Consider the following 21,900-nt stretch of genomic DNA (forward strand, 5'->3'; position numbering starts at 1 on the left):
AACCCTACGGGGCAGTTCTACTCTGCTCTATAAGGTCACTATGAGTCAGAATCCACTGGACAGCAAAAGGTTTTTTTATCCCCAAAATGAGAATCATATTAGATGTGTTATTTTTTAATAAAAATATTTCATTTTTCCATTATATATTTCAATTTATTGAGTCTATCGACTCCCTCCTCTGAAGTGTGAGAATATTCCTTATTCATTCACTTCGCTCCCCACACCCATCTCCCAATAGCTAATTACAGTATTGTTTTTATGATACCTAAGTTTAAAACATTTGCATTCTATCTTGTGATTATAATTTCCATTTCTCATTAGTTCTTTACTTAAATGGACCTGATGCTCACCACCAGCTTCACTGTTACTTGGGGTTTTATGATGGCTCTTCTTTTGGTTGACCGTCAGCATTTCTGATAAGGATTCGCAGTTATTATTTGCCCTAATTCCTATACACTTGAGAAGTTCTGTGTCCTTTATATGTGACGATCCTTTTTTGACATGAAATTCTTCAGAAACATTTTTAAAATTATCTTATAATGGTGAATTATTTTACACATTTGAGAGAGTGGGAAGTAGTGAATTGAACCAGCCATTTGAGAGAGTTAATACGATTGGTTGTGGGCTGTAGAGTGTAAAATAAAAATAAGGTACAAAGAAAAATAAAATGAACAGCTATACACCTACCGCCCCATTAGGGCAGTCGAATATTAGGAACCACATTGAGGGATCCCGTTAATCCTGTGGATGTCCTTCCCTTTCCTCTCCCTGACTCAGGTTTGCCATGTTCTTGCGATTTGAGTTTTACTCTGTATCTGTTTTTGAAAACTACATCGTTTTACGCTCTGTGTATTCTTCAGGACCTGCTTTATCCACACATTATCGTTCTGAGGTACATCCGTGCTGAGACTGGTAGCAGTAATCTGTTTTTCATGTCCTGTGTGAATATGCTACATTGTATTTACCTACTCCTCCGTTGATCGAAAAAATGTGTTTTTGTATTCTAGTATGCTGCTGTGAGCTGTTGTGCACAATTCCTGGCGACCTGGGAAAGGCTTTTCTAAGTGACATATTTGGATGTAGAGCTCTTATGTCATAAGGGAGGCCTATGGTCAACTTTATATCAGAATACTGAACTGTTTTCCAAAGTGGTTCTCACTGATTTTTAAGTGAATAAGTGTTTCCATTGATTCCCATCTTCACCAACAACTGGAATTGTTTCATTATTGTCTGTCAATGGGGGAGAAAATAGCACCACATTGGGCTTTCTGCATTTCCCTGTTTACTAATGAAGCCGAGCATCTTTTAGCATGTTACGCCCCATTCCAGTTTCCTCTTCTGTAAAGCATCTGTTCCTGCCGTTTGCCCTTTTTTTCTATTGTGTCGTTAGTCTTTTTTATAGGTTTGTTGTACCCCTTTATGTGTTCTCAACATGAAATTCCTCAGTGAGTATGTGTGTGACCTTTATCTTCCTCCAGACTGTGGCATGTTTCTTTACTTCCTGTATGGTTTCTTTGAGGAACAGAGGCTCTTAGATTTATTGAAGTTGAATATATCCATCTTTTTTTATTTATGGCTTGAGTCTTGTTTCAGAGAACCTTCCCTTCTCCAAGGCCATATTCGCCTATATTTTCTTCTAATATTTTTTAAGTTTCGTATGAGTTTTTGACTCACAGAGAATTGATTTTCGTGTATGTTATGAGGTAGAAATCCAACTTAATTTTTATATGTCTAGCCAATCATCCCAGCACCATTTATTAAATGGTTTCTCTTTTCACCACTTATCTGTAATGTCACCTCTCTCATAACTCATGATCTGGGGATCACCATTCTATTCCACTGATCTTTTTGACAATCCCTGAGCCTATACTACCGTGTCTTAATTATCATAACTGGATATTAAGTCGTAATATCCAGAAAAACAAGTAGCCCCAACTTGTTCTCCATCGGGGAACATGATGAAATTCTCTTACATGATGATAAACATCAGTTTGTCCTTCTAATTTTATCAGGTTTTGCTTTGAATATAAACAGTTAATGCACTTGGCTGCTAACGGAAATGTTGGTGGTTCAAGTCCACTCAAAGACACCTCGGAAGAAAGGACTGGTGATCTACTTCTGAAAAGTCGGCCACTGAGGACGCAGGAGAGGCAGTGCTGCTCTGATAAACACGGGGTCACCATGAGTCAGCGCCAACCCGGGAAACTGCTGTATATAATTTTTGAGGTGTGGTAGCCTCCTAGTCAATTTACCCTTTTATCATAATAGGGAGAGCAGATTTGGAAAGCAAACTCTTTGGGAGAAAATAGGGTAAAAAAAGGAGTAGTACCATTGCAAAAGGTAAAGCAAGAGGGGGAATTTTAGGATTCTGAAAGATTAATGAATATTTAAAAAATCAAAGTTTATATAAATTTCTCATTGTCTCCACACCTCATGTAAAAAGTTATTCATTAAAGCAACCATAGTTTGCTGACAGAAGAGGGCGCCTTTGAACCAGAAATCTTGTACCCCAACTCCAGCTGTCCATAGAAATGCAAAATGCAAGCAACCTTTATCTACAGAAAATTACTCTAAAAAGAAACAGAAAACAAGAATCATAGCAAATTCAGCTGATTCAAAATTACTCCCCAAAATAAAGACAGGCAAGGGCTGATTCATGTGCAGATGGTTTTGAGAGGCAGGAAGTAGTAAACTGGGCCAACAGTTGGACAGGCCTATTAAAAACCCTAATGCAGTTGGTTGTAAATCAGTAGAGTGTAAAATTTGAGAGAAGTAATCACAACACTCCCTACCCCGCATAAGCTCGATTTAGCTGACTGTAGCTAGGATTTTGTGATCAGACTGAAGCCCTGTGCTTCTGATGAAGATGGAATAACAGAAACCAGGTTTACCCTCTCACATGAAACAATTAAAATTAAAAATAAAAAACAGGGAAAAGGCATAAATGAATTATTGTTCAAGACACTTGAAATCAGGCAATGAGGTTCCTAAGATTCAGGAAAACAATCTGTAGTAACAATCGTATTTCACTAACTGACATTTTTTAGGGGCCATGGTGGCGCAGTGGTTAAGCATTTGGTTTCTAATCAAAAGGTCGGCAGTTCAAACCTATCAGCCACTCCTTGGAAACCCTATGGGGCAGTTCTACTCTGTCCTTTGGGATCGCTATGAATACTGAATATACCATGTGCTGCCAAAAGAACAAACAAATCTATCTTGGAAGAAGTGCAACCAGAATGCTCTTTAGAAGCTAAGATAGTGAGACTGCGTCTTACATACTTTGGACATGTTGTCAGGAGGGATCAGTCCCTGGAGAAGGGACATCATGGTTGGCAGAGTACAGGGTCAGCGGAAAAGAGGAAGACCCTCAACGAGGTGGATTGACGCAGTAGCTCCAACAATAGGCTCAAGCATAACAACGACTGGGAGCATGGCGCAGGACCGGGCAGTGTTTTATTCCGTGGTACATAGGGTTGCTATGAGTCAGAACCGATTCGAGGGCACCTAACAACAACATAACAACCATCTGTCTTTTTCGTTAAATACCCCTTTAGGCTAAAGAGTAGAGGCCCTCTTCACATTAACCTAGTTTGGACTCCTGATCTTATAAAGTGCCTACAATCTAAAGACAGATGCCCTGGTTCATATGCTAAATCATGGACCGGGCTTGTGCCAGGTGTTCTTTGATAGACCCGCAGGTGTCTATTCTACTAGTTGCTGGGTGAGTGAGAAGCATTAGGGAAATAAAAAGGGGAAGGGGAACAGGTGGTGTAGAGGACAGCAAATGTATGCCCACAGCCATCTAGAGAAAGATACACAGAACTGAGGCAAATTATTAATTACTCAGGACTTTCAGTTATAAATGGGAAAACTGAAATCAAAACAATCTAAGCAAAAAAGGGGGATATTTTATTTCATAACCCTGGGAAGGTGCCTTGGGGCTCAAGAACAATCAGATCCAAGGAGTTAAGTGACTCAAAAGATGGCCTCACCGTCTCTGAGTTCCTTAGATCTGCTCCCCTCGGAGTTGATTTCATCTTCAGATTGCCTCTTCTCATATGATGCTCTGCCCCAGGCATATCAGCAAGTGTGATATAAATGGGATCCCAACACTCTGCCCCACGGGTCCTGAAAGCCATATAGAAAAACCTGTTACTGAAGGAAAGCAATTCAGCCACCAGCTGATTGCAACATGGAGAGTTCAGAAAGGGCACTAGCCATTTCTTTACTTTTACCATGAATTCTTTTTCAAATGAGCAACTGTTCCCCAGCCTTCAGTCTCCCCTTTTCTCTGCTGCACCCTGCACTGAGATGTGGCTCACTTATGCTACCACACTTTGTGGTCCAGCCTGTGAGACCATGATTCCTGGCTCTGCCCAGGAGGGCCACAGTGGATCATTACATTCCTCAGGTTGGAGCATCTAACAGGCAAACAAGTATGTCCCTCACTAATAATGATAAACTTCTTGATATTTTGCTAGGCCCAAGTCATTATTTTTTTTAATTTTATTATCATATATTTCAAATATAGTAAAAAAAATATATATATATACAGAAAAATAGACAAATTTGTATGTACCCACTACCCAGATGCAGGAGTATCTGGGTACTGCAGAGGGCTCAGCTGGTAACCAAAAGGTTGGAGGTTCAAGCCTACAGAGGCACCTAAAAAGAAAGGCCTGATGATATACTTCAAAAAAATCAGCCACTGAAAACCCTATAGAACACATTTCTCCTCTGACACATATGGGGTCCCCATGAGTTAGAATTCACTTAATAACTGGTAACCCAGATGTAAACAGTTAGCTGTTTCCTACATTTGCATCCAATATTTCTCTTCTTCTAAAGAAACAAAACATTTCATACAAATTGAAGGCCTGGTTGTAATGTTCCAATTTCCCTTTCTCCTTCAGTAGAATTGATACTTGAAACTGATATATAGATACATAGATATACATATACATATATACGTACATATACACACACAAACACACACTTATATGGAAAACCTGGTGGCATAGTGGCTAAGTGCTATGGCTGCTAACCAAGAGGATGGCAGTTCAAATCCACCAGGAACTCCTTGGAAACTCTATGGGGCAGTTCTACTCTGTCCTATAGGGTCGCTAGGAGTCGGAATCAGCTCTACGGCACTGGGTTTGGTTTTTTGGCATATGGTATATACACACACACACACATATGTCCTGACCAGCTTTTTATAATGTTAATACATATGAGCACCAGCAAAAACAATATGCTTTGCCATCCCTGGTCAGGTCAAGCCACTTCTTTTCCAGCTCTGACATCCCTGGTAATCTCTGATGAAGAAACGGATTCCAATTTGGAATGTTTCTTGCCATTCTCAAAGCCTGTCAGGATAACTGGCTATTTTGGAGGAAAAAAATTAACTCCTTAGACCAAAATAAATTCCACTTTGTTAAAAAAAAATTCAAAGTGTAAAAGAAAACCCTGAAGAGGGAAGTCTTTCCCAGGTATGTGTTTAAGGAGTAAATTTATGGTTCCCACCCCAACTCCTACACGCTTGTGGAGAGGTAGAGCAGTGGTGGATCACGAACTGACATAACAGTGCAGTTGCCAGGAATACAGCTAGACATCGGCTTTGCTAGGTGCTTTCCCCCAACGCACACTCTGACCTCCCGTTATGCCCTGAGCGTGATACAGAAAAGTTAAACATCACCGTGGTGATCTGCGTATGCAGAGAGTGGAAACGCTGATAGAAAACTCCCTTGGATACTGATGGAGAAGCAAGCTGGGGACAGCAATGGGCCTTTTTGGTCATTAGCATACAGGACACGCATACCTTTAAAAAAACCTCAGCTTCTTTTTTTTTTATATCAAAAAAAGCAATCTGAGACAAGATATATCAACTACAGAGTAAAACTGTTCTGGAAGTTAATATTATACAGCAAGTGGCATCCTTTGTTCTATTTTTTCCTTAACCTAAATCTAGAGTATCAGAATTCCTATCTGTCTGGTGTGACGTGCTTCACCGTCTATCACCAGAGCACAGCTCTGGAGCTCAGCCCAGAAACGTTTCCTACGTCCAGAGGAGAAGGGATCATTGTGGCATAAACCCCAGATCCCCATCTCGTGCATGTAATTTCATTATCTAACACCGAGCCTATGCTTGGTTTGATACAAACGAGGTCAAATTTTGATGATGCTCTGTTTCCTGGAAATAACTTAGTATGACGGGTTGCCAGTAACACAAGGAAATCAGTAAAGAGGCTCTACTAGCTACTGCACATGACATGACAGCTTTGTAAGCACTTAGCTAGGACCAGTGTTTTCAAAGTCTATAAAACAAGACGCCATCTGTATCACGTCCATTCTTCATGCTATCAAATGAATGGCCTAAATTTATCATCTTCCTAGTCTGAGCAAGGGTAACACATCATTATAGCTTCCTTACTTTATGTATTATTACTTCATTTCTAAATCTCCTACATAATTACAGTCCTGCATAAAATTTCTGTACTCCTCACCCAATCTCGTGATCCTTAAGGAGAAAGTTTGAGGCCATGACACAAAATGGAGACCTTATCTATCCTAGGTATCTGTATTTCTTTATGACTTATACTTAACACTTTGATTAGAATTGCTCAAGTTTTATTAAAGAATATGACTTTTATTTCCCAGAAGCCTTCAGATGCCTTGAAGTAAAAAGAAGAGGATAATTTTTTTAGAATGCTAACATAAAAATCTCTGTATAGGAGCACTGGCTCTGCAGTCTACTGCGGGATGAGGAAACTTGAGATTGGGATCAGCAGAACTGAAAATGAAGTCTTTACGGGTAGAGGATGGGGGATTACTGTTCTCATCAATTTTGTTTCCAGGCTGTGAATTACAGACAAAATCTGGCGAGACAAGATTGGATCCTCTTCACTTAAGGTCTGGGGAGACTCCGGCATTTCCTTCATAGCTCATGACCGTAACCCCCTGGGATTCCTGAGGCACTTGCTATTCACACTCCTAACAAGTACTCTTCCCCACCCCCCAGCCCATTCAGGCCTCCAGCATTTAATCTCTTTATTTCTAATATGGATGCCTTACTTGTGTCATACTACTACTTGTGTCATAGCTACTTGTGTCATAGCTACTCCAAGGGGGAGGCTGAAGGGCTCACGGAGAAACAACATGATCTACTTGCAGGTAGGATCTGTAGGGTTTCCTAGGCTGTAATCTTTACGGGAGCAGATCACCAGATCTTTTGTCCTGCAGACCGGCTGGTGGGCCCCAACCACCAACATTTCAGTTAGCGGCCAAGCACTTAATCATTACACCACCAGGGCTCCTCTACCTGATATTGGACAACAACAATATAATTAGTTGTTGTTAGGTGCTGTTGAGTCGGTTCCGACTCATAGCGACCCTATGCACAACAGACCGACACAATGCCCAGTCCTGAGTCATCCTTACAATCGTTATGCTCGAGCTCACTGTTGCAGCCACTGTGTCAGTCCACCTAATTGAGGGTCTTCCTCTTTTCCAATGACCCTGTACTCTGCCAACCATGATGTCCTTCCCCAGGGACTGATTCCTCCTGACAACATGTCCAAAGTATGTAAAACGCAATCTCGCCATCCTTGCTTCTAAGGAGCATTCCGGTTGTACTTCTTCTAAGACAGATTTGTTCGTTCTTTTGGCAGTCCATGGTATATTCAATATTCTTCGCCAGCACCACAATTCAAAGGCGTCAGTTTTTCTTGGGTCTTCCTTATTCATTGTCCAGCTTTCACATGCATATGATGTGATTGATAATACCATGGCTTGGGTCAGGTGCACCTTAGTCTTCAAGGTGACATCTTTGCTCTTCAACACTTTCAAGGGGTCCTTTGCAGCAGATTTACCCAATGCAATGTGTCTTTTGATTTCTTGACTGCTCCTTCCATGGCTGTTGATTGTGGATCCAAGTAAAATTAAATCCTTGACAACTTCAATCTTTTCTCTGTTTATCATGATGTTGCTCATTGGTCCAGTTGTGAGGATTTTTGTTTTCTTTATGTTGAGGTTCACTCCACACCGAAGGCTGCGGTCTTTGATCTTCATTAGTAAGTGCTTCAAGTCTCTGCATAATGCAGGTTGTTAATGAGTCTTCCTCCAATCCTGATGCCCCATTCTTCTTCATATAGTCCAGCTTCTCAGATCACTGCTCAGCATACAGATTGACTAAACCCACCAAACCCACTGCTGTCGCTTCGATTCCGACTCACAGCGACCCTATAGGACAGAGTAGAAATGCCCCATAGAGTTTCCAAGGAACACCTGGCAGATTCGAACTGACGACCTTTTGGTAAGCAGCCGTAGCACTTAACCACTATGCCACCAGGGTTTTCAGTTGGCTTTACAGATTGGTTTACAGGTTGAATAGGTATGGTGAAAGAATACAACCCTGACGCACATCTTTCTTGACTTTAAACCAATCACTATCCCCTTGTTCTCTCCAAACAACTGCCTCTTGATCTATGCAAAGGTTCCTCATGAGCACAACTGAGTGTTCTGGAATTTCCATTCTTTGCAATATTATCCATAATTTGTTATGATCCACACAGTCGAATGCCTTCGCATAGTCAATAAAACACAGGTAAACATCCTTCTGGTATTCTCTGCTTCCAGCCAGGATCCATCTCACATCAGCAATGATATCCCTGGTTCCACATCCTCTTCTGAAACTGGCCTGAATTTCTGGCCGTTCCCTGTCAATATACTGCTGCAGCTGTTTTTGAATGATCTTCAGCAAAATTTTGCTTGCGCAAAGATCGCCTTTCTTGGGAATAGGCATAAATATGGATCTCTTCCAGTCAGTTGGCCAGGAAGCTGTCTTCCATATTTCTTGGCATGGACGAGTAAGCACCTCCAGTGTTGCATCTGTTTGCTGAAACATCTCAATTAATATTCCATCAATTCCTGAAGCCTTGTTTTTCGCCAGTGCCTTCAGAGCAGCTTGGACTTCTGCCTTCAGCACCATCGGCTTCTGATCATTATACCAATTCTTTTTGGTATAATGACTCTATGTATTCCTTCCATCTTCTTTTGATGCTTCCTGCATCGTTTAATATTTTCCCCATAGAATCCTTCACTATTGCAACTCGAGGCTTGAATTTTTTCTTCAGTTCAGCTTGTTCTTCCCTTTTGGTTTTCCATTTCCAGCTCTTTGCATATGTCATTATAATACTTTACTTTGTCTTCTCGAGATGCCCTTTGAAATCTTCTGTTCAGTTCTTTTACATCATCAACTCTTCCTTTTGCTTTAGCTGCTCAACGTTCGAGAGCAAGTTTCAGAGTCTCCTCTGACATCCATCTTGGTCTTTTCTTTCTTTCCTGTCTTTTCAATGACCTCTTGCTTTCTTCATGTATAATGTCCTTGATGTCATTCCACAACTTGTATCTGTCAGTTTGTCATACTGTGGGGGCTTGCATGTTGCTGTGATGCTGAAAGCTATGCCACCAGTATTCAGATACCAGCAGGGTCACCCATGGAGGACAGGTTTCAGCTGAGCTTCCAGACTAGGACAGACTAGGTAGAAGGACCCAGCAATCTACTTCTGAAAAGCACTAGCCAGTGAAAACCTTATGAATAGCAGCAGAACACTGTCTGATATAGTGCTGGGAGATGAGCCCCCAGGTTGGAAGGCACTCAGAAGATGACTGAGGAAGAGCTGCCTCCTTAAAGTAAAGTCGACCTTAACAGCATGGATGGAGTAAAGCTTTCAGGACCTTCATTTGCTGATGTGACACCAAAATGAGAAGAAACAGCTGCAAACATCCATTAATAATCGGAACCTGGAATGTACGAAGTATGAATCTAGGAAAATTGGAAATCGTCAAAAATGAAATGGAATGCATAGACATCGATATCCTAGGCATTAGTGAGCTGCAGTGGACTGGTGTTGGCCATTTTGAATCGGACAATAATACAGTCTACTATGCTGGGAATGACAACTTGAAGAGGAATGGTGTTGTATTCATCATCAAAAAGAATGTTTCAAGATCTATCCTGAAGTACAACACTGTCAGTGATAGGATAATATCCATACTGGAAACCCTTGTGGTCGCCAAGAGTCGGAAACGACTCGATGGCACTAGAAAAAAAAAAACAAGGAAGACCAGTTAATACGACTATTATTCAATTTACGCACCAACTGCTAGGGCCAAAGATGAAGAAATAGAAGATTTTTATCAGCTGCTGCAGTCTGAAATTGATCAAACATGCAATCAAGATGCACTGATAATTACTGGCGATTGGAATGCAAAAGTTGGAAACAAAGAAGGTTCAGTAGTTGGAAAATATGGCCTTGGTGATAGAAACAATGCCAGAGATTGAATGATAGAATTTTGCAAGACCAATGACTTCTTCATTGCAAATACCTTCTTTCACCAAAATAAATGGCCACTATACACATGGACCTCTCCAGATGGAACACACAGGAATCAAATTGACTACATCTGTGGAAAGTGATGATGGAAAAGCTCAATATCATCAGTCAGAACAAGGCCAGGGCCCGACTGTGGAACAGACCATCAATTGCTCATTTGCAAGTTGAAGCTGAAACTGAAGAAAATCATGGCAAGTCCATGAGAGCCAAAATATGACCTTGAGTATATCCCACCTGAATTTAGAGACCATCTGAACAATATTACCATAATATAACACTTTCTTTAGTGTTAACTTATTCACAATTTTACTTCTTTAATTTGAATCCAATATATTATAGGTCAGAGGGCTTTCAATTGGGGATTCACATCACTTACCTATAGAGTTTTATTAATATACAGACTTACTGAACTACTTTACTCGATAATCTTGATATAGTCTTGGTATATTCTAAAGATATGCTTGATACATTTGGTATATTATGTCTCAGGATTAGTATATATCTAAAAAATTTTTTCCTATTTAAAAAGAAATTTCATAAATTTTCTTAAATTAGACTAATATCTCCTCTTCTTTGAAAATTAGGTTAATCGTGATATTTATAAATATTTTATCCAAAAAGTTTTGGATTGACTTGATTTTGTTTTCCATGTCACAGAAAACAATCACATTTCCTTGTCAGTTGCATTATTTTTGTCATGAACTCTCATCGAATCTTTCACTTTTAAAAATTACCAATAACTCATAGTCATGTTAAGCCTTTTGTCATCTACAGATAGTTTTTCTTTTGCTCTCATGAATCCCTGAAATCAAATCGGCTGCAGAGATGATTTTACCTTCAACAAAAATGGACTGTTTCAGAGCCTCATGGACAGGGCCTATGCCAGGTGCTCTTGAACACAGGCTGCAGATGGGCACTGCTTACATACATTTGAGACTATACCGGCGGACTGAGTAAAAATCTCCAGGGGTCGAGTGGAAAAAAAAAGATGGACTCATGAAACAACTGTTACCCAAGATTCAGAGGAACGAGAATGATATAAAACTGAATGAACTGGTGATGTATAATTATGGGTTTTGTTTGAAATACTGATGATGCTTTAACACATGATTTTCTAAATATAAGGAACCCCGTTTTCTTTCCTCTTAAATTATTGATAATTCATAACAATTTAATAGACTATGCTTTCCTAACAAAAATTAAATATTTCTTTTTTTCCTTTCTGACTGCTCCAGAATTTGAAACTCTTATTGAATATTCTCATTTTTATTGCAGGGTAATTATTCACTAGGTTCAATAAGAGTCTGTCCTTCTTATTAGCAGGATATAATTAAAACATTGGTTATACAACCAAAGCCTTGCTTGGAATGTCTGTCATGGATTGAATTATGTCCCCCTCAAAATGTGCGTATCAATTTGGCTGGGCCATGATTCCCAGTATCGTGTGGTTGTCCTCCATTTTGCAATTGTAATTTTACATTAGGGAGAATTAGGGTGGGATTGTAACACCATTACTAAGGTCACATCCCTGATCCAGTGTAAAAGGCATTTCCCTAGGTGTGGCCTGCACCACCTTTTACAAAAGATAAAAGGAAAGGGAAGCAAGCAGAAAATAGAGGGGCCTCATACCACCAAGAAAGCAGTGCCGGGAGCAGAGCATGTCCCTGGGACCCAGGGTCCCTACACAGAGAAGCTCCTAGTCCAGGGGAACATTGATGAGAAGGCTGACAGAGAGAGAATGCCTTCCCCTGGAGCTGACACCCTGAATTTGGACTCTTAGCCTCCTTTACTGTGAGGAAACAAATTTCTCTTTGTTAAAGCCATCCACTTGTAGTATTTTTGTTACAGCAGCACTAGATGACTAAGACAATGTCATATTTAAAAATTATGTTCATTGAATCAGATGTGATCAATTTTAAGGAACTAAGGTTGACTTTATGGAGTCAATGCTTCTAAAAGCCCTCTTGGGAAAGCTGACCTGATACCTGGGCTACAGTGTTCCCGGCCTTACAGGTGAATAAGGAAGTTCACTTCATAATAGGGCTAGGAACAGGATACTTTGGGCAACTCAAGAAGAGAGGAATCCACCCAAATCTATCGATACTGCAGGTGAAATATGACGGCAGCTTCTTGGCTTAATTTCCAAAAAGCTTTTAAAAGAGATTCCTTACAAAAACTTCCAGCAAAGCCAACTTTAAAAGGCCTGTATCATAAATTACCCTTCTTGCTGTACCCACGTAAATAATCAGGCCAACTATAATAAGACTATCCTTATTTTAGATAAAGAATGACCTTTCTTTGAGATTATCTTTCATCCAAAGTGGGGTAACAGGAGAAATTTTTTTTATTTTATACACTTATATATCTTTTTTTAATTGTGCTTTAAGTGAAAGTTTACAAATCAAGTTAGTCTCTCAAGCAAAAACTTACACACACCTTGCTATGTTCTCCTAGCTGCTCTCCCCCTAATAAGACAGCATACTCCTCCTCTCTACCCGTAACAGGAGAAATTTTGTGTTTCAATAGAAAATTATAATACATCCACCTGGGTTAATAGATTATGGTCCTGTTCATTGCTGGGATCTAATTTTTCAGTAAATTGTAAATGACTTATGCATATGCAAACTCTGTCTTGTCTGGTAGAGATATAATTGACTTTCTCTTCTACTGTGGAAAAATCAGTTTTATCACCTATGAGATCCTGTCACCTACTGCAAGTTGTCAACTTTTACTAAATTTTCAGTTCATTCAGTTTTCTGCAGTATCTGGCTAACACCTTCTGAACTAACGTTTCCAATTTTTCTCCCTCCTTCCTGATCTGGCATCACCAAGAACTGAAACTTGACTGCCCAGATTATGATCAAAACTTTAGATCGTCTCTTTTTATTCAGATGCAGATGTAATCCATACTGAAGACTGTAGTCTTTGACCTTCATCAGTAAGTGCTTCAAGCTGTCTTCACTTTCTGCAAGCAAGGTTGTGTCATCTGCATATTGCAAGTTGTTAATGAGTCCTTCTCCAATTCTGATGCCACATTCTTCTTCATGTAGTCCAGTTTCTCAGATTATTTGTTCAGCATACAGATTGACTAAGTAAAGTAAAAGGATACAACCCTGCCACACAACTTTTTCAATTGTAAACCACACAGTAACACCCCCTTATTCTGTTCAAACAACTGCCTCTTGACTCATGTACAGGTTCCACATGGGCACAATTAAGTGTTCTGGAATTCCCACTCCTTGTAATGTTATGCATCATTTGTTATGATCCACACAGTCAATGCCTTCACATAGTCAATAAAACACAGGTAAACATCTTTCTGGTATTCTCTGTTTTTCTTCTCATGCTGTCCTCTGAATTCTGTTCAGCTATTTTATTTCATTTCTTGCATTCACTTTACCTACTCAGCAATTAAGAGAAATTTTCAGAGTCTCTTCTAACACTCATTTTGGTCTTTTCCTTTTTTCCTGTTTTTTTTTCATAATGTTTCACTTTCTTCATGTAATGAGGTCCTTGATATCTTCCCACAACTCTCTGGTCTACAGTCACTAGTGTTCCCTGCATTAAATTTATTCTTGAGATAGTCTCTAAATTCAGGCAGGATGTTTTCAGGGAAGTACTTTGGCTCTTGTGGACTTGCTTTGATTTCTTCAGCTTCAACTTGAATTTGCATATGAGGAAATATTGGTCTGTTCCACAGTCAACTCCTGGTTTTGTCTTGATTGATAATAAGGAGCTTCTCCCATTATGTCTTTCCACAGATGTAGTCAATTCGATTCATTTCAGCAAGGTCCACTTGTATAATCATCAACTGTGTTGTTGAAAAAAAAAAAGAATTTCTGATGAATAAGTCATCTGTCTTTCCGAATTCTATCATGAAATCTCTGTCATTGTTTCTATCATCAAGGCTGTATTTTCCAACTACTGGTCCTTCTTCTCTGTGTCCAACTTTCATATTCCAATCTCTGGTAATTATCAATGCATCTTGATTGCACATTCAATAAATTTCTGACTGCAGTAGATCATTAAAATTTTAATTTGTTTATCTTTGGCATTTGTGGTTGCTGCGTAAATTTGGATAATAGTCATTTTAACTGGTCTTTCTTATAAAAAAAAAAACTTTTTTTTTTTTTTTTTTTTATATTATAGGCATATAGATATTAACCTACCACTGATCTTGTACTTTAGGACATATATCAAAGTGTTCTTTTTAACAATGAATGCAATGTCGTTCCTCTCCAATTTGTTTTTTTCCCAGCACAGTAGATCAAATGACTGTCAAATTCAAAATGGCTGATACCAGTTCTTTTCAGTTTCTAAGGCCTAGGATATCAATTTTCAAGTGTTCCTTTTCATTTTTGACAACTTCCAATTTTCCTTGATTCACACTTTGTACATTCCACAGTCTGATTATTAATGGATGTTTGCAACTATTATTTCTCATTTTTTGTCATGCCACATTAGCAAATAAAGGTCCCGAAGCTTTACTCTATCAGTGTCATTAAAGCTGGCTCTACCTTAAGGAAACAATTATTCTCCAGTCATGTTTTATGTGCCTTCCAACCTAAGGGGTTCATCTTTTAACACTATCTCAGATAATGTTTTGTTACTATTCATAAGAATTTCATTGGCTAATTTTCAGAAGTAGATTGCCAGGCCTTTCTTCCTAATCTTAGACGGGAAGTTCCTCTGAAATCTGTCTACTATAAGTAACCCTGTTAGCATAGCTTCTAGCATCATAGCAACACACAAGCCACGGTAGGACAAACTGACAGGCAGGTGGTGGGTTAGGCTCCTACCCTCCACAGAAATTTGGGCCCTATCTTTCTTGGTGATTACATTTCAAAGAGATGGCTCCCAGGTCCTTGAGGTAACATTCATGTTTGTAAAACTGGTAACAGGCTAATTTAGCTTTTTTAAAGGATGTATATACATTCCAAAAGAGGTAGAGAAAAAATCTACAGTTACAAGTTGTCTAAAGTAAATGTTCCAAGAAAAGAGAGGAGAGAGTTTCTTTCCCTTTTTTGTGCCAGGAATTTTTTTTTTTTTTAGATTTGTATTTAAACCAACATTGCTGGTCAATATGGTAATAAAGCCCCTTGCTACTGGTAGTTGAGTGCTACCATCTGGACTCTATTGTCGGCAGGGAGAAGGTCGAAGGAATTATATTACATGATATCAAGACTTACTACTCATCTTCAGCAATCAAAACAATGTGGTATTGGTATAAGGAAATACATAGAGGATGGACCCTTACCTCACACCATACACACACACACACACATGCAAACACAAAAACCAGAAATGGGTCAGAGGCCTAAACACAAAAACTAAATCTATAAAGCTTCTGGAACTCACATAAGAGAAAATCTTCAAACTTAGATTTTTTTTTAGATAAAATATAGAAAGTACTAACATGAGAAAAAAATAGATTAGACTTCATCAAAATTATCTAAGACCCCATTATAGAGAAGATATTCACAGTACACAGAACTGACAACATATATAAAGAACTCTCACAACTCAATAATAAAACTCAATTTTTTGAAGTGGGAAAAATGTATAAAGAGAGATCTCACTATAAAAGCTGTATTGATGACCAACAAACACAGAAAAAGATGGACAATATTATTCATCATCAGAGAAACACAAAGTGACAATAAAGTACTACTACATACCCGTTAGAATGGCTAAAATTTAAAAGATTGAAAATACTAAGTGTTGGTGAGAATGAGGAGTAACTGGAACTCCCATGTACTTCTGGTGGAAATGTAAAATGGTACAACCACTTTGAAAAACAATTTGGCTGTGCAAAGTCCAGCTCTAGGCCAAAATCATATGTGCGATCTTTCAGGGCTGACCTAAGGCAGTTACAAAGGTTTTACCTAGCAAGTCCGTAGGGTAGAGATGTCCTCCCCACACAGACTTGGCGCATAGCCAGCATACTGCAGTCCCTAAAGAGAGTCAAGTATTCAGGTCCACCTAGGTGGCCATGCTCTTAGACACAGCTGCATTCCTAGCCCAGGGGCCTCCATTCAGAGGGCCAAGGCCTTCTCCCTGGCAACTCTGCGAAGACTTCTCGTGGGGAGAGGGAAGGGTACCATGAAGATACTTTTCTCCTCTCTGATTCAGTATTTAGTCCTTTTCCATACCTAGGTCTTTCCCTTTTCCTCCCCTCATCCCCAACCCATAGGTCCATAAAACAGCAGGAACCTTTTGTTCAGGGCTTCCTTTCCCCCACCTGCACTGATCCACTTGACCCTTGCAACTCATGACAATCCCATGTATGCCAGAGAAGAACTATGCTCCATAGGATTTTCAATGGCTATTTTTTCACAGGTAGATCACCAGACCTTTCTTCCAAGGTGCCTCTGAGTAGACTCCAACCTTCAACCTTTCAGTCAGCAGCTAAGTGTGTTAACCTTTTGTGCCACCCAGGGACACCAGTAAAGCAAACCTATATTATCAGTAAAAGTCATCAAAAAAAAAAAGTGAAAAGTGAGACGATATATCATGTTCTTGAATGGGAAAACAAAATAAAAATACTAATGATCCTAAAATTCATATATAAATATACTATAAATTGAATTATACAAAAATTATATAAATTATGCTAAATTTTATGTGGAAGTCTAAATGACTGATAATATCCAAGAAAATTTTTAAAAAGGAAACAAAGGAGGAGTCATTATCTTTCTGGATATTAAAACAAACTATAAAACCACGGTAACCATAGTATTGGAATAAGAATTGGTATCTAGGGCAGAATTTTAGAATACAGGGGAACTTAAGATATTTTAGGAAGTCCCTGGTTGGTGAAAATGGTTAATGTGCTCCCCTGTTACCCAAAAGGTGGACAGGTTGAGACCACCCAGGGGCATTTCAGAAGAAAGGTCTGGCAATCTACTTCGGAAATATTCAATACTGAAAAAGCGTCAGTTATCCTTAAATTAACCAAAAATGTAATGCGATCACAATTTGGCCATATGTATCACATTTTAAGTTCACATTTCCTACAGTCCCACATTCACACTATTAAGCATTCACAGGGCAGAACTAGTCCCAAATTTTTTCAAAAATGCATGTCCCAGGATATTCTTTATATTCTTAGAACCTGTTTAAATAAATTACGGTGCATTTATGCAGTAGAATAAAGAGCAATTGTTCAAAAGATTGCAGGGGTTGGTATCCATAAGTAACGATACGGAAAGATCTTTGAGCCATATTAAGTTTTAAAGTTACAGAACAGTGTGTTTGGGATATCTTTTGGGTAAACAAAATTGATAAATGAGAAGGAGGGAGGGAGGAAGGAAAGAAGGAGGGAGGGAAGGAGAGAGGGAAGGAGGAAAGGAAGGAAGGAGGGAGAGAGAGAAGGAGGAAAGGAAGGGAGGAAGGAAAGAAGGGAGACAGGCATAACTTTTTAATGGAAAGATATGCTAATAACAGATGACAATTTTTTACTTTTGGAGAGAAGAACTAAGAGTAGAGAATGAAAGGGAAAAAGACTTTACCTTCCATATTCTACACCTTTGTGCTTTTTAAATTTTTTCTCACTTCCATTTTCCTATCAATGCTAGCAAGTTTATCTAGACCATGGAATTACTTTGACTTTGGAGAACTTCTTTAAAACTAAATAAATATTATTATCATTGTAAGTCTATCAAATCATCGAGTTTGTTACATAAGCGTATTCATCCATTCAATAAACCTTTATAGAGTGCCTATAGTGTGCCAGCCACTGGTCCACTGACTGGCAACAAGGCAAGCCCCATGCTCTTGAGAAGCTTATTGCCAAATTAAGGCCCAATTAAGAGATTCACTGACTTCAACACACTCCACTAAGTGTCATCGTGAAGGAAATCACAAAGTGTTATGGGAGCTTAGAAGAGCGTGGGAAGGAACAAGTTTACATTCCCTCTCCCGTGGTAATTATTAAAAGTATCCCCTTTCACTCCTCTGGGTGATAAATTATGTGATCATCAGAGAAGAGGGGCACAAGAGAGCTTTGATCAGGGAAGCACAGCTCCAGGAAGGCTATAGAAAAAAAGGAAAACTTTAGCCTCAACTTGAAGAATGAACAGGCTTTAGCCAGAAACTAAGCTAGGGAGTGGTCCAAGCGGAGAAAAACAGAGTCTTGTTAAATACTAAAAGTGAAGCCACATTTTCCCTTGACTTTAACAAATCTTCTGAGCTTATTTTTCAACTGTTTTGAGCTGACTAGGTCCCAGCTGCACATGCTAAGACTGGCTGGGAGCTGAGGTTAAACTTTCAAAACCACCTGGAGACTTCCTATATTCATTTACCTGTTCTGATTAGAGAGGACTCAGTAGTTATCTGGGCGCCCTAACAGTAGAGCTCCAAGGAAAGTCTCCGTGTCACCATCATGAGTGTCCAACTGCCCAAAGCCAATTTTGTTCCAATTCAACTCTAGAGTCACAGACCAGGTGATTTTGCCTGACCTAGCTTCATCTAGAATGGGGATCAAGAGTCTCCCCGTAAGAGAACTTGAACACATTCTAAAATCCCAAGATCACTTTCCAACTTCTCTGGGATGCTGTCCCACTGAGTTCTTCTCTCATGCACTGTCCTATCAACTTGCCTCTCCTTTTGCTAATTTTCACAAGATCTGAGCTACTCAAGTTACACGCACTGGAGCCCTGGTGAAGCAGTGGTTAAGATTTTGGCTGCTAACCAAAAGGTTGGCAGCTCAAATCCACCAGCTGCTCCTTGGAAACCCTATGGTGCTGTTCTACTCTGTCCTATAGGGTCACTATGAGTCAGAATCCACTCGACAGCAACAGGTTATAGGTTTTACAGGGGGACACAAAGATAAGATACAAACCCTGATCTCAAGAACGTTAGTCTCCTCAGAGTTCATTAAGGAAATCAATGATTACAACACCATGGGACCTGAGAGATTTACTGTTTATCCCATGGGTAGTTTGTTTGTTTGTTTGTTTGTCTGTTTTGTGTGTGTTTTCAAATACAAATCTACCTAAAATTATAGTCCCATCCCTTTCTGAGAGCTGAATTTCATACAACTGTATTTTTCCTCTTCACAAGGTAAGGAAGAAGGAAGTCGGGAGGTGGTCCTGTCAGGCCTCACTCCCTCCAGCCCATACATCTATTCACAGGCTCCTAAATGTGCTCTACCTCCTCATGAGCAGGGTGAACACTTCTTTAATCCTTTTGTGTTTGCACACGATTGAGTTTATTTCTACCAATGATGAGATCATAAAATCCTCCCAGGTAACTGAGCAGTGAGTTTGGCTTTCCCTGAAAAGGCTTCTACTGTGAAGAGAAATAAATAGTCCTTGCAGGTGGCCAAGGGGTAAATAAATACACCCCAACAGGTGTTTCCACTGAAAGGGGACAATTGGCATTTGTGCCTGGTTCTTTCCCTGTGGATATTGGGTTCTGTAATAATACAAACCAGAGTACATGCTCCCATAACCACTGCCAAAACTTTTAATCCAGAAATGCCTATAAAGTGAACGTCTTTTTAACATTACTCCAAGGCTGAATAAATTCCAGTAATTATTTGCCTGAAGAAGAGTTTATAAACGGGCCTCAGCTTTGCCATTCCTGTCCCCTACAAACAATTCTCCAGCAGCAATCAGTACGCTCTCTGTCAAATGTCAGTCAGATCTCTCATTTTAATCAAGGGTTCTAAGCCCTTCAAAATGTCCCTCTTGATTTAGAAAAACCAAAACTCTCTGCAAGTCCCAAAGCCTACCGAGCCTAATTGACTTGATCCCTACTTAGCTTTCTAATCTCATCCCGTAATACTCTCCCCATTGGCCTCCTGTTGGTTCCAGAAGCAGGCCAACCTTGTCCCTGACCGGGGGTCTTAAAAGTCATGGTTCTCTCCGCCTGATACTGGCACTACCTTTCCAAGGATTTTCAGCAGCCTGGCACCTTCTCACCCTTTAGGTCTGAATTCCACCTCCTCAGAGAACATTTCCACGTCTCACTACAGAAACGGCCTCTCAGCTACCACATCACTGTCTTCTATTATTAACTCTCCTTATTTTCTTTACAGCATGTTGTTGTTGTTAGGTGCCATTGAGTCAATTCTAACTCATAGCAACCTCATGTGACAGAGTAGAACTGTCCCATAGGGTCTTCTTGGCTGTCATCTTTATGGAAGCAGATCTCCAGGCCTTTTCTCCTATGGAGCCGCTAGGTGGGTGAGAGCTGCCAACCTTTAGCATAGCAGCTGAGGGCTTAACTATTGTGCCACCAGGGCTCCTATAGCACCTGCAATTATCTCGTTTGTTATTTTGTGACTATCTGTCTCCTCAGGTCATATTGGAAGATTCACCTCTTCAGCACCAACACTACTTAAGCAATGCCTAGCCTAGCATATAGAAATGCTCAACAAATAATTGTTAAGTGGGTAGATGGACAGATGGATGAATAAACTTAAAAAATGAACAAACAAGGACTGCTGGGTGGTGTAAACAGTTTGCACTCAGCTGCTAATCTAAAGGTTGGCAGTTCAAACCCACAGTGCAGCACCATGGAAGAAAGGCCTGACAATCTATTCCCATAAAGATTACCATCAAGAAAACCCTGTGGAGCAGTTCTACTCTGTAACACATGGGGTCGCCATGAGTCGGAATCGACTTGACAGTAATGGGTTTGTTTTTTTTAATCCACCGCTAGAGGTCAGACATAAAAACTGTAGTTAGTTCCTAGCTCTGAATTATGTGAATAAGTGCTTGTACTCTGTATTTCACTCTATACTACCCCCTAACCCACTACCTTTCTCAAATGTTGTGGTCCAGATGGGAAAAGAAGTCTGGCTTGCTTTCATCATTTCCCCTCTGTACTCTGCCATCCTTTCCATTGCCTAGTCCAGTTAGAAATCTTAAGGTATTTGTACATGGACAGCAGAGTTAGTACAATTATAACGGATGATTCACGATTAAAGCACACATCATTCACATAACCATCATTTAAGTTCTGGGTGTAGCCAGTAAAGTTGATGAAATCCTTGTAAAGGGAAATTACACTGTTTTTCTCACCTCATCCTTTTTTTCCCAGGAACAAACAGAAATTGGGAGCAAATAGAATCGAACACGTAGTATTTGAAAGTTTCATATCTCTTAAGACACATTGCCTACATATATGGGTTTTAAAATGTAGACACACATATATTTATCAGTAGTCTTCTAAAATTAACATCTTAAAGCATAAAATTTTGAGATATTTTGAGTTCATTTGGATAATTGCAAGTTTGCTAATCTAATTTCCTTTAAACTCATTGCTTTTTCACCCTAGCCTTACAATGGATTCACCTGGAAAATTCCTGGATGCCATACACCCAGATTTAGGTACAATAGATCTGATTCCATGTATTCAAAGTGAGCAACCTGCCATTAAACTGCGTTAATTACCTTTCACAGCTTCATCTATCTTTCCATCATAGGTAATATAGCATAGTGGCTAAGAGCTCTCTAAGCCTTAGATTACTTACATGTAAAATGAGAACAATGATAGC

General features: G+C 39.6%; 1 protein-coding gene across 1 annotated transcript in view; it reads right to left on the reverse strand.

The window, feature by feature from the left end:
• The window catches only part of LOC111751558 (uncharacterized), a 360,216-nt gene that overhangs the window by 113,085 nt on the left and 225,231 nt on the right, over positions 1–21,900 (reverse strand). Inside the window, exon 5 of the mRNA XM_064268594.1 lies at positions 3,993–4,128. Coding sequence (XP_064124664.1) covers positions 3,993–4,128 — 136 coding nt within the window. The remainder of the gene's footprint in view (positions 1–3,992; positions 4,129–21,900) is intronic.

Source organism: Loxodonta africana, chromosome 15 (assembly GCF_030014295.1).
Source record: "Loxodonta africana isolate mLoxAfr1 chromosome 15, mLoxAfr1.hap2, whole genome shotgun sequence".
Classification (NCBI taxonomy): domain Eukaryota; kingdom Metazoa; phylum Chordata; class Mammalia; order Proboscidea; family Elephantidae; genus Loxodonta; species Loxodonta africana.